Source organism: Lagopus leucura, unplaced genomic scaffold (assembly GCF_019238085.1).
Source record: "Lagopus leucura isolate 7727_CA_CO unplaced genomic scaffold, USGS_WTPT01 Super-Scaffold_73, whole genome shotgun sequence".
Classification (NCBI taxonomy): domain Eukaryota; kingdom Metazoa; phylum Chordata; class Aves; order Galliformes; family Phasianidae; genus Lagopus; species Lagopus leucura.
In genome coordinates, this window is record NW_024962252.1 from 49,433,542 (window position 1) to 49,451,449 (window position 17,908).

The 17,908-nt window shown below is 40.1% G+C and overlaps 1 protein-coding gene across 1 annotated transcript; it reads right to left on the reverse strand.

The window, feature by feature from the left end:
* Positions 1–2,561: 2,561 nt before the first annotated feature.
* Positions 2,562–17,531, reverse strand: LOC122174875 (p53 apoptosis effector related to PMP-22-like). The gene is made up of 3 exons (XM_042862208.1): positions 17,287–17,531; positions 3,030–3,173; positions 2,562–2,776 (listed from the first exon to the last, which is right to left on the reverse strand). Exons 1-3 carry the CDS (start codon positions 17,495–17,497, stop codon positions 2,562–2,564), a joined length of 570 nt encoding a protein of 189 aa, XP_042718142.1. The 5' UTR covers positions 17,498–17,531.
* Between the last annotated feature and the right edge of the window lie 377 nt (positions 17,532–17,908).

Genomic DNA, 17,908 nt, shown 5'->3' on the forward strand with positions numbered 1-17,908 from the left:
ACATTGGGTTCTGTAGAGGGAACTGAGCTGGGCTCCCTCTGGCTGTGCTGGGGTTGGCAAAGCCATATCAGCCCTCCTGAAAGTGGCAGTGGAGAATGGATGCTGGGGCTGCATCCCACAGAGCCATCATCACCAGCCCTGATACTGCTTTGCTGCCTTTAGGGAGGAGGAGTGGAAGGAGGAGATGATGAAGCTGCTGAGAGCAGCAAAGGAGAGAAGGGAGGAGGGGACATGATCTGTCACTAAGATTTTCTTTGCCTTTTAATTATGCTCTGCTCTTACAACAAGGTTGGAGTCATACTCCTAAACCTTGTTTTGTGCATCTTTCTCCACCTCCAGATATTGGGTCAACATTCAGCTAATGGGAAAGAAACTATAAATACAGTCAGTGATTGCTCAAGTTCACCTTTGCTTCCTCAAGGGACTGACACATCCAAAAGCACTGAGCAGGACCACAGGACACAGCCTTCTTATTTGCTGAACATGAGAACATTGTCTCCCACACTAAAACAAGCTGTAATACACTGCAGTACAGAACCACACATATAGTTACTTGTCTCCATGTAGACCATCAATTCAACAGAGCAAAATCACTATTCTCATATGAATATGAATGAGGCCCCAGGATACAGTCAACTGAAGAGCAGAACAAGATGTCTTAATGTAAGATCTTTAAATTACTCTCCCCTATCAAATCCAGCCAGTACACACAGATGCTCCAATATGGTGCCTTTGAAGAGAATACTCTGGGAGACTCCATGCTTTCTTCTTCTTGGCAGACAACAAAATCTAAGACTCAGTTTTGAAACAATACATAGATACCATCATTTATTAGGTATAATAAGCATAATGGAAAGAGTTAAGATTTTCTTTTCCTGGACAGGTAACATTACATAAAGAATTGGAAGACATTTATACAAACTGTTATCCCAACTGTGTTTATTTTATTTTATTTTTTATACAGCTAGGAAATATCTTCTTAATGTATTTGCAAGCTTTTTTCTAGCCTATCCCTGTCACAAAGGCACTCCATATGAACCTGATACATCTCTCATATTTATTGATCTAAGTCAGGAGTCACCCCATAAAATTAAATGGAGTTAATTGCATTTAAAAAAAAAAAAAAAAAAAAAAAGAGGATGAATAAAATATATTAAAAAAAAAAAAAAGAAAAAAGAAGATAAAAGCCTGTGTCTTTATTAATTTTAGCTACTTAGAGGCTTTACTGAAAAAAAAATTCTCTCATTCTTTGCAGTGAAGAACATTTGGCAGGACACTTTCCAAAGTACAGTTACAAAATTGCACATGTATTACAAGATAATAATTCTATCTAGTTAAAGATTTCAGTAGGAGTTCTCTTTACAGAAAGCAAGACATTGAGTATTATAAAGCTAGGGTTAGCAATACAGAAGCCAGCAGTTTATTGAGTATACCTCATTGCTTTCAATATACCCAGGCTTGCAGCGCTGTTGAATATAAGATACTGAAAGGTATCTTATATGTGACGGTCTTACTATTACTTGGTATTTACACACATTACAGTATACAATCTCTACTTTTAGAACAGTTATAAACTTCAAATTAATGAAAAGGGCCTTTTGGCAAAAGTTTGATACCTCGAATCACAGTGCTCCAGGCCCACACCTCAGGTGTGCCAGGCTGCTGAGTGGCTTATACCTCTGCATAATTCATTCCTGACTCTTTTATCCTGAATAAAACATCTGGAACAGTAAAACAGAGCTTCCTAAAGCCATAGATTTTGATACAGCTGATCAAAGGGGCAGAGGGCCATGAAAAAAATTTGAACAAGGAGCCTCTTCAAATCAGATCTGTAGGTTGTAGAAATGTCTGGAAATCCCCTTTCTTTTGCCTGCTCTGTGCTGGCACCAACAACAGAATGCCAGAATTTTGGAGGGTGCTTGGATTACTGGTGGTCTTAGCTTACTGATGCTAACATTCAGAAATAAATACTTACATTCCAAATGGATGGGTGAAAATCAGGATGCTAGCTTTGGTAGTGGGGGTCTCTCTTGACCTGTAGCCCTACAGTTTAAGTGAATGAATGCAAAACTGGATGGAAAGTCATGGAGTGCTGGCTAACTAATTTGCTGCACTGACAGTCAGTAGATTAAGGCATTTGGTTTCTTGAAAAATCTTCAGGTTAGAGAAAATTGAAACATAAAAAATGGGATTTCTGTGAGCTAATTTTCTTCAGAAAGACGGTATGTGTTGTTTTCTTTACTGATAGTTTCTTTTCTGAATTTAATTGGAAATGTAAAAGCATATAAGATTTGATGGAATCCATATGCACCCACATTCATGGGAATGAATGAGGAAACACAAGGATTTTTTAATTTTTATAATTAATCTTCTAAGCAATCCACATCAGATACGAAAGTTCAGAAAAATAGTAAATAACTTTATTGTAAAATGCCAGTACTGTTTTTCTGTATGTATTTTAAAAGTTTCCAACCTTTTCTACTCCATCTGATGATACTATTCTGGAAAATGTAGATGGTCAGTCAGATATCTCTTGAATACAGATATATTTTTCCTGGTGTTTACGGGGAAGAGTAAAAATATGTGGGCTTCACATTACCCAAGATTTGATCTTCATAGTTAGGAAGGCAGCAGAAGAAGAATCCCAAGCATATTTCCATAATGGCAGTGGTCCAGCCAAAGCCGTAGGCCCAGCTGAACATATTGATTCCTGTCATTTCAATTTCACTGGAGAACTTCACTGGATAAATGACCAGGCCCATGATGGAGAACACAGCTGAAGAAACAGGAGGGAAAAAGTGGATTAAGCTTACACCAATCACACTGCTCACCTCCATAATAGTTGCAGCTAAATCCACCCATGTTTTGGAGGATTTGGAAATTGATCCACTGCCACGGCTGATTTTATGTTATTTTTCATTGAGAGTTCAAATGCATACTGACAGAGAACTGAGCATAGAAGCAGATAAGGAAAATACCAGTTCTAGTGTATCTGCATGAGCTAAACTTTGCTTCATGTATTGTCTTACCGGCAACAAAAAGCAAGCCTCCAATCCCTCTTATGAAGTTGAACCGAAGTGTATCAATGGCAAATGCTATGATGGCCAGAGCAAAACAGATGACAAGGAGAATGAAGCCAACAAGGTATGTGGCAGCTGCAGCTCTTCCCCAAGCTGAAACCAGAAGGAAAGCATATTAGAATGAAAAAAAAAGATGTGTTTTTCTCTGGCTTATAATGAAATGCTAATTTTAAACAAACACAAAAAGGAACTCCCAAGAGGAAAAGCATGGAAACTTTCTTTCCTCTTGGAGATGAACATTTTAGACCCAACAGAAATCATTCATAAAGCACAAAGTCTATAACTACACCATCTTTGACCAGTCCTACAGAAAGAAATGGGGCTTGTATATACGCTTCCTATTAAGGTTTAGCCATTAAGAATTGAGCAAAAACTGACTGTAGAGATTAAATAGTGGACACTCCAAGAATAAATATCATTACCTCAGCAGATGCCGTAAAACCAGCAGCATTCTGCATGAGCCAGGAGAGTTAGACCATCCCGGAAATTAATTATGTTCTTCCTTAAAAAATAAATACAAGCACTATCACTCTGGCACGCAAATCTAAAAGTATGGCAATACACCGTAAATATCAAGATTCAGAAATTTCTGCCTTTCTATCCTTCATGTAACTCTGAGAACCTAAGGATTTTGAGTCTGTTTTGTAGAAAACTTCAACCTCTCCTTTTGTTCCAACATTAGAACTGTTCTATTTTGAAAAACCTGTTCAGGATAGAAATAACTTCATTTTCAACTTATATATATTTATGTTACAACATGCCAGAGCTAAGCACAGGCTCTGGAATAACAACTGAAAAAAATACTATTTATTCAATATTTTACATCTTGAGGGGTGACGACTGCTCAAAAAGATCCAAGTGCCTCTTAATTGTACCAAGCCTACTTTGACACTTCTAAAATTGTGTATGTAAATAGAATAAGCAGTTAAATTCTGCTGGGCATTTATGGACTTCACCCCTCACCTGCACTATGTGTTTGCAAGGTATTTGCTTCTAATCAAATGCATATAACATTAAGGCTGTAAAATTACCACAGCCCAAACAAACCTGGTGATTGTTATAACTCAAATGTGGTGCTCATTGTTCACTAAAGATTAGTTATGAAACCAAGGTCCTTGAAATTTCTAGTATTCAAAAACCTACTAAGCTGACTGCTTCAATCAGAAAACTGAACTGAATGTGCCAAACACTGCCAGTTCACATTCTCAATACATACTCCATCAGTGCTGTTCATACTTCTGACATTAGAAGTACTGATCAGCAGCTTGACCAGCACCATTAGGCTGACAATAAAACAATAGTTTCGATTTATTCAACTTTCTAAAGCACCTATCTTCTTTGAATCACAGAATATATCATGTTGGAAGGGACCCACAGGGACCATTGAGTCCAACCCACAATCACTCAGAATTTCTTGAAAAAAGTAATACCTAATTTGTTTTATCTTTTGCGTGAGAATTCATGGTCTTCGTTCCCTAGCATACCTAGCAAAAGCTTTCTTTGCACTATGGAAGAATGAGCTATCCTGAATTTCTGCCATCTAAAGTTTTCAAGAATAATCAGGTAGGTGTAGACAAAAATACATGTTAACGTTAACTTGTTGAAGTGGAATGAAGAATCTTGTTCTGAGCGTGTTATTTGTTGTTTTCCCTACTTTCTCTTTGACTGCTTGAGGGCTGAAAGATTTGCAGTTATGGAGCCGTTGGCCATTCCGTCTGATCTTTGGTCCAGGGGAGCTTGGAAAAGCTTTAAAACCAACAGCTATAAAGCCAAAAACTGTTGAAGGAACAGAAAGCTTGGTGTCTTTTATGTGAAACATGGCTGCTTGTTTATGCTGCAATAGAACCTCTTACTACATCAGTAATATTTCAGGTTAAATCATTTGCTAATTACATAATAAATAGCCTTCCCTTTGCTTGTAATTCAACTTGTACTACACAAGGAGCAAAGGAAATGTCACTGATGACACTCAGGACTGAAGCAGAAGCCAATACTTTACAGTGTATTATCCTCAGTAATAGCAACCGCATTGGTCACAAGTAGTAAATGGTTGTGGTGCAACTTCTCCCACACAAAAGATTGTCTCCAGTCCAGCAGAGCTTCCCTTGCAGTCTTGTATCAAGAATTTTCCTCAGGTAGGCCTAAGGAGGTCATAGAATCATAGAGTACAGGTTTGTTGGGAGTTGAAAGAGACCCAAAGGGATCGCCATGTCCAACCCCTGGCTCCACACAGCACCACCCAAAATCCAAACCCCATATCTGAGAGCACTGTTCAAATGCTTCTTGAACTCTGGTAGCCTGGGGCCCTGACCACTGCCCTGGGCAGCCTGTTCCATGCCCACCACCCTCTAGCGAAGAACCTTTTCCTAACACCCTGGCCATCCCCTGACACAGCTCCAGCAAGACAGGGGACCTTGGCTGCACTTCACATCATATCCTGCAGACCTTTCACTTTCTTCATAGCCCTCCTTTGGATGCTCTCTAATATTTTTACGTCTTTCATGTATGGTGGCACCAAAGCCTGCATCCAGTGCTGGAGGTGAGGTCAGACAGCATAGATCTGAGTGGGACAGACTTACCTCACCTGGCTGGTAGTGTTGAAGCCACCCCAGCCCTTTTGGTCAAAGAATTTCCATCTTTACTTTTGTTTCCACTGACCCATCAAAACCAATCTATCTTTCTGTTGACTTCTTGACATTCTTTTCTGCTCTATGACTTCTGCTCCCTTCTAGCCACTGCACTACATTTTCTGTTTTATGTTATGTCTCTTTTCTTCCTTATGCCAAAGGGTTTCCATTTGCTTTGGAAGACATGTCAACTGTATTATTCTTCTTGTACACAGGCAGCTGCCTGAGAAAAAATGAAGAGATAGCAAAGCTGTGACTGTATCTTAGTACCTAGCTTGGTGTTTTAGCTCGAACTCTTTTCTTGGGGAGTTTAGAGAAGGCACAGAGGTATAGCACACAGCTTGGAAAAGCAAGGTCTAGCTTGGAAGAGGAGCACCTCAGCTGACCTACCAAAGCCTTGCTTGAGGAGCTGCTGACAGTTACCATCCAGCAGCTGGCAGCATTCACCAGGCTAAGGGCTCAGAGGGGACCTGATGGCCACAGCAAAGTGTGGTGGTACCATGCCCATGCTGTCATCTCACTCCTCCTTTAGCCTTGCTCAGGTGTTTTTCCTGAAGTAGTATTACAAGTGCTGTGACTTTATGCAAGCAGATTGGGTGTATGCCCAGCCTGCAGGGCACTGGATGTATCACAAGAAGAGACTTGCTCTCTACAGGATGCCTACATCTTTAGGACTCACTGCTTAATCATGTAACAGCCAATTTCATGACATTTTTAAAAAGAAAAAAAAATGTAACTCAGAGTTGGAAGAAAACCAGTATACAGCTCCTGTAAGGCAATAGGCTTCCATAGGAGAGCCACTGTAATGAGATGTTGTTGTTGTTTTTTGAGGAACCCGACTTTGTCTGGTCTTTTTAAGCAGTACTTTTTAGTAGTCTGAGACCACAGTATGCAAACACCTTACTTCCCTGAGGTAAAAGGTAGCAAAACTTTATGTGGGTACAATTGCAACTATTTTTGTTTCTGAAGTATTTATTTTTCCTTGTGTCAGACAGAACTAGAGTACCTTAGTGTCTTTACCAATATAACTAGTAATTACAGTTCCTCAGAAATGCCAGAATTAGAAGAATTTCATTGATCAGAAAAAACTGATGGAGAATGTGCAATTCCAGCCATTACAACCACAAAATATCTTCTGCATCTCCTGAGCAATCTCAAAGCCTGAGCTCAAGAATAGAATCCTTGTGATGCTGAGCAGCAGCACCCTCCCCAAGGTTTCTCCACGGGCTGCAAAATACTTTGTTCAGAACAAGCATTTTTATTAGGAATCACTTTTGAATGCTTTTAGGAAATGATTTAATTGCAACCAAACAGCTAAGCTGGTCCCAAATATTGTCTTATTTTTCTATATATTTTTCTTTAACATAAAGCAAAAGTTAAAGCATAAGTAATTTTTATAACTGCAAATCTTTTTTTCATGAAAATAAGAAATCCAGATCATAGAATTATCATGGATGCAATGTCAACTTAACAAACACATGACTCTAGAGGGAGAGCAGTTGAAAGCTGAAAGACCCCTGTCATAAAGTCAGAAATAGAGACAGAAGGAACAGCAGGTTAAATGACATCAAGCTAGATCAGTGAACATATTCAGGAACTTGTGGGAACTGTTTTCTTATGTCCTCCAACTGGAAGTGATGATTTAGCAGTTTAATAGTTAAAATGTGTTAGTTAGAAAAGAAATGTGTATTTATGCAAGAGTCCTGGAAAACCTTAAGGATACTGCAACACTTGCATTTTCATCCTACTTCACCCTTTTTGCCTCCTCTGTCAGCTGAAAAAAATGCAAATGAACACTGTGAGAGAGTTTGTGGGAGGTAATACAGCATCCTTTCTTCAGCTCCTTTTAGCTGGCAATTTTCTGAGCAATTCTGTCTTACAGTAAAGGCCTTACAACAAGACCATGCAATCTAACAGGCAAAACAGCCACCCATTTTCATGCCCATCTAAAGCAGAGGAAAAAGTGTTTCTGTGTACAGTGTCTTGTGCATGAGTCAGTAATGACTTCTGAAAGTCCAAACAACCCACCATGAATGCAACCATATGTGACTACTGCAAAACGAAAATAAGTGCCCTCCATCTAATACTCATTGCTGTGTGAGGAGAATCTCAGCTAATTTAGAGAACAGAAGGAGTCCACCCATGCCCAAGCAGATCTTGCTGTAGCTTATGAGCAAGATAATTAGCTGAGACTGTTTAATAATAACACAGCTTTATTACAGTGCTATCAAAGCTAAGTTAGTTCAGAAGTAGCATGACTTCCTCTTTTATCCTTCCATCTAAACATATTTTGAATATCCTCTTGTTGACTGCAACCATATGGAAGCTGGTTGACTATGAGAAATCCAAGACTAAGAGTGTCTCCAATTTCCTGTCTTCCTGATTTCACACTCGTGCATTTTCCCAAAGTGCAAACACTGCTCATGGTTTACACATAAGGAAGCAAACTTCCTTGCTCAGCAGTAAGCCAAGTCAAAACTTAGGACCACTAACTCTGCTGTTCTTAGCTTGCCATGTGTTTTGTGCTCCCAGCAGTGCCTTAAAAATAACATGTGAAGCCTACTTCTCTCATGATAACAACAAATTTCTCTAATTTCACTGTATGTGCCATGTATACTCAAGGATGTGAGAAAACATTTACGATGTTGTTCTCATGTCTTTCTTGATGTGGTACCCCCAAGTGACACAAACTACTGAGAGTCTCTGAGTTCATATTTTCTGAAAGGAACCTCGAAACTTCAGGAGTACTTCTAGTCAAATCAGTAAGAATATGTTTATTCAAATTTTCCTCCTAGCTTGAATCTAAATACACAGATAGCATTAGAAAGAAAATCAGTTTGTTGTCAGCTTGCAGAGATGAACAAATTACTGATACATTCTTGCCAGCTGATCATGTTATCACATCAGCCTCTGCAGTGAATTGTGCAGCAATTTTAGGGATGACAGTTTGAATGCAAAGGAGAGAAAAAAGCAAGATTGCCTTGAAAACAACAACATTTACTTTGTTATCCCTCACAGGATCAGGGGAGAGAAACACAAATCCTACTGTTCTAGCTCCAGTCTTACATAGCAATTCTTACAAGAACTAAAATCTGCCATGCCGGTGATTCATCTCTATGTTGTACGTAATGAGAATGTTTCTAGACTGAGTTTGTAGAGCTCAACCTGTTTTATGACTGTCTGATTAAAGGGAAAGAGCATTATTTTGAAAACAAAGCTGAACTCACTCGGATTTCTCAACCTGACGTTTTTCATCAGGGTGTGGCGAACTCTGGACTCCTTGATTTGTTTCCATTGAAATGATAAATTAAACTGAAAGCATTCTCCTAGTTTATACCTCCTTTTCTTCCATCTGACCCGTCAAAGTCATTAATCCAGTTTATCAGCAGAAGGCTTAAGAGCTGTTATTGTATATATAAGCCACTGCCATACAGGACTCCAAGTTAAGTGGCATAGTCAGAATTTCCTTTTAAAACTGCAGGCACAAAATCGTGTCTTCTGATAGTTGTAATCAGGTAACCTGTAATAATCAAACTGTAAGAAAATTTGATGCTCTCTTTGAAAGCGTTCTGCAAGCATATGCTGATAACATGAGTTGATTATGAAATACTAGACTGTGTGTGTTTGTGTGTACAGCTAAAACCCAATCAAAAAGTTTTGAAAGTAGCTTCTCATAAATAAACAATATATGCAGACTGAAAGCTACTGACTGAATATAACTTAAAATAAAAGATATAAAAACGAAGAAAATAACATATTAGCCAAGGATAATTTACAAACAGAATAAAATGGAGAAAAAAAAAATCAAAGGCATGATTGGATGTGTATTATTCTCTGAGTTTCTATCCTCTGGTGATCTTCATTGCATCTGAACTGTTCTTAAACAACTGATTTTTGTGTATCTTTCCCTTGGCAGGCCAGTACTGGTTGTTCTTCTCTGTTCTTTTGTGTGTGTGTGTTAAGCCTGAAGTAGAATACAAAATATGCAGTTCTTTTTGATACCCTTTTTAGTGACTCTGCTCTTTCCCTCAGCATTACTTCAGAATTTATTGGCAGTCAATACGGATTTCTCATTTAATAACAGAATATTATCTTATGATATGCAAGCCATTTTTATGTGAGGGGGAACCATGTAAACCTTTGAGCTTGCCGTTACCTGAGAGTCAACCACTGTGGCAGAGAATGACCTACTTAGATTAATACTGCATAATTCCATTGCTAAAGTTTTTCAGTGGTTAGTAGCAGGTCCCATCATACAAACGGGAAAGAATCAGGTCTTCCAATTATCATATAATAACATCTTTAAACGAAAACAGTAAGGTAAAGAACCTTCATGCACAGACCACATATCAGTAAAACACAATATATATTAGCAGAAGGCAGTATCTTAACTATAGCTTAGGGCTAAGGTAACATTTCAGTTCAGCTTGGTGAACTTTAACTCATATAAAGCAAATAACTATTAACTTCCAACCACCGACTTCAGCAATGAACATATAGAGGCAAGACCTGAGTTCAAGGCTTTATGTACTTCTGAAAACCTCTTCTCTTACTGAGGAAAGCAATCCAGTTTAGGAGCTATCCTGACTTGGATTTTGAGGTGGGGAGTAGTTAGGCTTGAAGGAGTGGCTCAAATTCATCTCCTCATAAGCCCAGACATGTACAAGCTTGACTTCGATGCTGGCTTCTGCAAATCCTGTATTAATGAGGGCTTCTCCTCAGTGCTTACTTAGCGCTAGGGAGGCAGAAGAAGCAGAAGGTGTAGCACTGTCATCAAAGGAATCACCGAGTGAGTAAGTTAGCTATTAAATTAATATGCACATAGTGTCTCAAAATTAAAGGTTAGACCAGGAGAGAGTCAGGGAATACCCCTAGCTCACATTATCTTCAGAAGCAGTTGCATATGCTACAAATATTTTGGGATCTCAGTTTAATTTTATACTGTTTAATACTACAATGGGTTTCCTCTTACTTTTCCTACTTCTTTTAAACTAAAATAGGATGACTTAAACTTGAATGTGTATATGGGGGTGGGCAAGGTCAAATAAATGATACAGGCAGGGTATTGATAAATCAGTACATATGCATAGTAGCAAGATAAATCTGCTTCCTAACTACTCTTGAGCTATAATACGGTTAAAAGATATGTGAGTTAAACATAATAAATTTCTGTGACAACATAGGCTATGAACTAGAACTTGGAATTGAAAAAGCAGGGCAGAAGCTTTCCAAAAAGCTCCTTTTAAGTTTGATTGTCCCAGGGCTTTTTGAGGCTGAAAAACATTGAATTTATATCTCATTTCTATATGCACCAAGTATTGTTCTTCTTACGCTTAACCCCCATTTTTCATTGGACATGGTCAGAGACATCTGACAAAGACACGGACATCCTCACTCCACAATTTTTGACTGATGAGAGAGATCTTGTATTAGCGCTTAACAAAGAAGAAATGTGGCATTAAAACATTTTCTGACTGAACAAGTTCAAAGTTGCTTAGAACAGTACAAGCTGTCAGTGAGAAATGAAAATGTAAAAATAACAGTATTTAGAGAGGTTTGTTTCTTTTCCTGAGTAATTGCTTAAGTAATCTGGCTCTTTAATCCTACAGTAGAATTCATATTCAGCCTTGCAGCTCTTATCACCATTCAGACTACCGAGAGTACTTTAGCTTTGTTATATCAGATTACCTCAATAAGCTAAAGGAAGATATGTGCTGAAGAGAAATAAGAATATAGCCACAATTTTCAGCAGAGATTGTTTCTCTGAGTGAGTGAATGGCATGCATTCAATGACTTCAATCCTGACTACTCAAAACACTGAGGATTTTTGCAAAGTCCTCAACAGCAGCAGTTCAGCTCCTCATGGGGAGATAAGAACTCTCCACACAACTGATATTTTCCTACCCAATTTAACTGTAATTGTTAAAGTGCAGGCTGGATGATAAACAGTGGGATGCCATCTGCAATTGCGTTCTGTAGAGTTAATTGCTGAAGAGTATAAGTACTATTTAAAATGAGTCTGATTAAATGAATTTGCCACTAAATATATAAAAGAACAAACCCTAAAATTACAAGGGAAAGCATATTTGCAATTGCAGTCATGCTAATTAAATGCTCTGGGGTTGATTCCCTTCTTTATACCTCTACAGTAACAATGGAGTCTCTCCTACAAACTGAGGAAAAATCAAACATTTTCTTTTGTTCTTCTGTCAGAGTCCCTTAAATACATTGCTGTTTAACACATTTAATTCAGGTTGTGTTTTCTAGTGTTCTAAGTTTTGAATAACTATTCAATATTATGAGTTGTTAAGTAACCAATCTTGTCATCGACTTTTTCACTGGTTAGTCCAAAGTAATTTGTAGGAGATTGGTGACTTAGGAAGTGATGTGCTACCCTTCACACTGTCAGTAAAATTACTCACTATCAGTGTATATAAATACAAGTGTTTCACACTCATGTGAAGTAGGAACAGCAAAAATTTTTGTTTTCATTTTCCCCTGTACCAAAAGGGTGAAGAATTTACCCTGTAAATCAGATAATGCACAGAGAATATAGCTAGCTGCAGCTCTCTCATGGTCTTTTTTGGACTGATCAGAAACCTCCCCAGCCTTTGTTTCCCATATTTAGGGGCACATTGACAAATCTATCAGAATATCACTATCATCTAGAAGAGTTTAAGCGCAGAACTTTGGTTTCAGGGAAGGTTTGCAACAATGGCCCTTTGACTTGAGACAGGCCCTGCTTCAAAGCACAATTATATGCTTGCTTCACTCCTTTTCTACGTGCATACACCCCTGTATGCCAAGCAACAATCGGGACAGCCAGCTTCTCCTCTCAGATCCTGTTAGGGTGGGCTGTGTCTCAGTCCAGCTCTCTGGAAATGTCTCTGTACCGTTCTCCTCAGGGTACCTGCCTGAGCCTGAGCCAAGCAAGGGCTTCCCTGTGCCTGGCTGTCAGCCCTGCTAGGCACGTGGGAGAAAGCAAAATAATTTTATGTAGGCAGTGCAACAGCAGGGAAACTTCTGTCTGGTCTGTCCTGTGCCCTAGGTGTGATGAGTCACTGGCTGAAGAAGGTAATTTCCCAGAAGATGTGGGGCCAGGCCATATACCTCACCGCTGTATCATTAGCTAGGGGGAGGTGGCAAGTCATTTCCACTCATGCATGCTGCCTCTGGAATACTAAATGGAGTTTCAGTGTGACAAAAGCTTCTCTGGATCCAAGAGGTTGATAAGGCAAAACAGACAAGAAAATCTACTTATCAGTATGGTCCTTGTGAAATTATAGAATATTTATTTCTTTGAGTGAAAAAAGGGAATGCCTTTTGCAACATTCCCTATCTTCACTTACACTGTAGACATAATCATCTGTTGCCATATTTGAACGAATGTTTATCTATTATTGTACTATGCTAGACATCTGATCTTGCAGTATTGCACTAACGTTCATTGTCCAAAATAATATTGGAGTGAGATAGAACATTGTTAATCACTATCTAGGAAAACAAGGCGAAGAAATGTGTCCTCTCCAGATGGGAAAATCATTCAACCTTCTCCTACTCTCCACAGGCAATAAACTCCAAACATTGTACGAAAAGGTTGGGTTTGGATACTATAATGCGAAAATGATTGATGATCGGGATTTCATTTGTCACGCAAAAATGCTTTTTCCTAACATTTTTCCAAGACTTCTATTTGCACCATCCAAATGAGTCAACTACTTTAGAGGCCTGAGCTTGCAGTTACTTTGAGGGCAGGATCTGCACACACAAGGGCTGCAGGGACAAGTAAAACGTGAGATGAGACAAATACCGCTAAGTTTTTCATCTTATTGTGCATCATACTGAGATTAATAAAATCAGTTATTCCTCCCAACCAAGAACACACATGTTTAAACATCTTCAGAGCCTGCAGTGGAATAAATTACACATTGAAAAACGGTCTCAGGTCTGAGACACACCTTGTACAAGAGAGGGATGTAGCCAAAAAATCAAGGAAAACAAAGGAGTGCCATGGCAGCTTCATGAAGGGATTTAACTTCTGCACTTTGCAAGCTCAGCCATGTCCCAAATACTTACATTTCATATTATGCCTGTTACCAATCCACAAAGTCTTTGTAACAGTCTAGTGCACAGAAGCTTAATGCACCAATGAAGCAGTTACTCTAGCTTTCCAAAAAAGCACCACTGTGTAGGCCTCTTGTCTTCCCTGTGACATTCTGAATTCTGTCAGCTTGAACAATTCAGGAGATTCCAGATGTTCCTGATGGTGCCACTGAAGTGACAATGAAACATTCAGCTTCCTTTCCTTCAAACATGACCAACCTCAAGAATATTCAATATTACTTTTTTTTGGTCTAAGGTAAGCAGCAGAGATGCAGGGGTATTATAGACATTGTAGGTGGAAAAATTGATCTGAATTTGCACACTATATTGAACGATTTGCAAGACCTTTATGATTAGATCTAATTTTAATGAGATGAAGATGTCTGTGGTGGATTAAGATATCTTACTATCCAAGCCATGTTGGGCATATTCACTAACAGTCGCTGTTGTAGACATGCGTATTATGTATGTCAGTGAAACTAGCCCCACAGTAAGACTGAATGTCAGAACCTACCCAGATCTGGAAGCTGAAAATAAAGCCCAGAGGAAAGCAAACAGGAACTGTGAGATAGAGGGAGGGATGAAAGTATTAATCTCTAGAAAATGTAAAATACTCTTGTCCTTGCTATTTACATCATGTCTTTTGTCTCCATGCTCAGGAAGGCGTGTAATTACACTTTGTTTATCAAGCATGGTGTTTAGCTTGGCACAAAAGAAAGATAAATATCTACAGAACATGACACTGAATGCTTGTTTTCTGTGACCTTGTGGATAAATGGAACCTATTAGAAACTTATGTTCTAGCAGCAGGGCATACAAAATCAGTCTTAATGCAAAACAAGTGAGATGTATGCTTACAAAGTGTACTTCCAAGCGAGATGCTGTTACATGGTCTGGCCTTTTGAGTGGAATCCAAGATGAGCACCAGGCACTTGCATGCTACATGAGCAATGACAGGGCTCTCAGAAGAGATATCCCAACACCACACCTACTGAGCAAGGACAGAATGATAGCAAGTACAGTGGGCAGAACTGGATCTGAACACTCCCCACCTCTGGAGATAAGCAGCCTGAAGGAAATCTGCCTAGAAAGCACCTCCATCTGCTCAGGGCCCAAAGTTGAGACCAGTCCTCGGAGACATGCAACTGGCTACATTTGCTTTTCAATTAAAAAAAAAAAAAAGAGAAAAGAAACTGCAATCCCTCCTTACTCTTCTGTGTTTCATAAAGGTATCCTGAAGTAGCAAAGAAAATGGTGTTTCCAGATGCTACCACACCTGCTAACACACCTGTGTGAGAAGGGAAGGACATGGGTCCTCTCCAGCCTGAGGGCTCAGCCCAGATCTTCTTGTATGAGGTGCTGGTTCTCAGACAATGGGTAGGAAAATCACATAACCAGAAGGATAAAACACAAGGACAACAGCTCTGCAGTACAGTGCCGCAGCACCATGCTTGGATTAGGACAGAGTACGGACCCGCATTTGCAGGGCTGGAAAAGACCACGACAGTGACTTTTCACCATGGTAGGCAAGTTAACAGTCCTCCCACCACTCTGGGGTAACCACACCTGCAACGGCCTAGATTTACATTGGAAGGTCATCATCTTGAAAAGAAAAATTCACTGTCACTTGGTCGACATACATTATTTTTATTTTTATTTTTTACATCAAGCCTTACCTATTGTCCCATTGGCTAAACAACTATCTCAGCCATGTTCTTCTTCTCCACTTGGGATTTTTTTTCCAGGGAGATTTTGAGCATCTGCCTGGGCTTTCTGGGTCTTTAATGAGATAAAGTGGCAGGTGCATGCCCATTGAGAGTGTGCTGCAACCATGCAGCATACAAACAGCATTTCTATTGATTTATTATTATTATTGATTGTCAGATGACTCCTCAGAGCATGTGCTGGAGCATATTCTGGAGAAATGTATGTCCTAAGTCCAGCATGTTAGAAAAATGGGACTTACTGAGGTTGTCATTTGTGGCAACTCCATAGGTGGTGGGATAGTCCAAAATGAGAAGGGTGAGCTACCTGGCTTGTCCTTAGATGCTTCCCAGTGGGAAACTGCATACAGCTGCAGAATCTAAACATGTAAGAATGAGGCAGAATAAGGAAGGAAGTGAAATGCCAAACAACCATGTAGGACCTGGAAACATCTGTATTATCAAGAGAAGCATGGTGAAACTTCTGAAAATTTTCTGCCTAGCTAAAACGGGCATTCGTGACACAGACAGTGCCAGCTGGACAGCAGGACGAGGACTCATCCTTTGGTGATACTAAGTAAGAAACATCAGGCCTTTCTCCCTCCCTCCCCCCCACAGTTCACAGTATGAACACATATTTGGAGCTGGGCATCACCATCTCCTGCTCTCCAACCAACAAACTGCCTTAATCCCAGCCAAACAGCTGACACAGAAGCACTGAGAGCAGGACTGGGCAAGAAGCTTGATGGAGCCAGTTTTATCCTGGAGCCCTATATTCACATAAGCCCGCTACAGTTAAATCTTTACAGCTCAATTTTGGGCACAGGAGGTAAAATTTGAACATAGACGATACATTTTTAGAACAATTTTAAAAAGCTGTAATAAATAGCCTCTGAGACTGCATCTACAAGTGGTTTTACATTAATTTTCAGCCAAAGCAGCTGAGATTCTGAGCTTTAGAGAAAATGTTCTCCCTTAAAGTTTGAATTAGTACCAGCATAAATCATAAGCTCAAGTGTTTCTCCTGGCTCAGGCTAACAGTCAATAACTTATTTTAGACTGTGACACGTACCAGATATACAGAAAACAACTAAGAAACAGATCATAATTAGAATGATCCTTCTCTTGGCTTAGTCTCCCAGACACAGTGGTTTAAAACTTTTCAGTTTGTGTCATCCTGTTTAATAGCACAGTTAGCCAAAGTTCAGTGCAAGTATAAATCTTTTCTTCTCTCAAAGCTTTCTTTCATAATCATGGAAAGGTTCATTCACACGACCCACCTACTAGAGCAACATTCTACAGGCTGACACTCCCTGGGGACATCTTTGTACCATACATTTTTACCTCCCAACTTCTTCCTGACACTCAAGATTGTCTTCCCCCACAACTTGCTGCCTGGACATTTGTTCAGCAGTAGTTAAGTTGTGGAAAGTTGTGATTAGTGAGGAAAGGTTATTGGCTTCTTCTAAAAGAGGAATAAAGTCTTAAATGCCATAGCAGTTCCTGCACTCATACACTACCATGTGTGTTTATTGTACTATGCAAACCACGATCTAAAGCACCCAGGTTTCTTTCTGCACAGAGGTGAGGACACACTGTCTTTGTTCTGTTTCTCAAAAGCATTGGTGTATTTCAGCACCGGTTCCCATCTCCCACAGCTTCTTAAACAAGGTCAGATATTAGGAGAAATGTTTGGGAGAGCTTAGGGGAGATGTGCTTGGAAAGGCGACCCACTGCTTCAGAGACCTCCCCGCCGCCCTTGCCAATGCTTACCATAACCCATGAGAGACTCGCAGTTCCATTCCCCACCCTGCGAAGGCCTGCTGCAACTCTCCCATAGCGACGCTTGGTGCACATAGGGCAAGGTCTGTGACTCCAGCCAGCCCCTGCCCGCCAGTGCAATGATGCCAAAGATAACGCCAATGCCCAGGAGCAGGGGTAGGATCCATCTGCAGCGAGTGTAGTCAAGGCCGTACTTCACCATCTTGCTGGAAGAGCACGGAGAGCTGACTCTGTTACTGACCCAGCCGCACCAAGTAAAGGGTACTTCTGCAAAACGCCCCGAGTAGGAGCACCCGTACCTGCCAGCCGCCGTGAAGCTGTCTGAAAAAAAGCTTTTTAATCAGGACAGACACGAGAGGGAGGGAGGTAGGCAGCTCCACCTAAATTCAAATGAGTAAGAGCCACTGCAGAGCAATAACCAGTTGGGCCAGGGGAGGCTGCAAGGCTGGGTTTGTCTGTGGGATCCGCTCTGCTCTGCTGACTCGGTAACAAAGCGGGTGCTGCTCACCCTCGGCGTTTAACACTTTCCTTCCTGTCTCTCCCTAGCAGAAGGAGTATCTCATAGCTGAGCTCCTGAATCAGGGCAGCTGAATGCAGGAACCTAGCCAACTGT

What these genes read in the sequence shown, in the direction of transcription:
- LOC122174875 (XM_042862208.1), bottom strand. Translation starts at nt 17,497, where the DNA reads ATGGTGAAGTACGGCCTTGACTACACTCGCTGCAGATGGATCCTACCC. An exon ending in CGAGTCTCTCATGGGTTATG is followed by an intron (nt 3,174 to 17,286) that starts GTAAGCATTGGC and finishes TTCTGGTTTCAG; the next exon opens with CTTGGGGAAGAGCTGCAGCT. An exon ending in AGGCTTGCTTTTTGTTGCCG is followed by an intron (nt 2,777 to 3,029) that starts GTAAGACAATAC and finishes CTGTTTCTTCAG; the next exon opens with CTGTGTTCTCCATCATGGGC.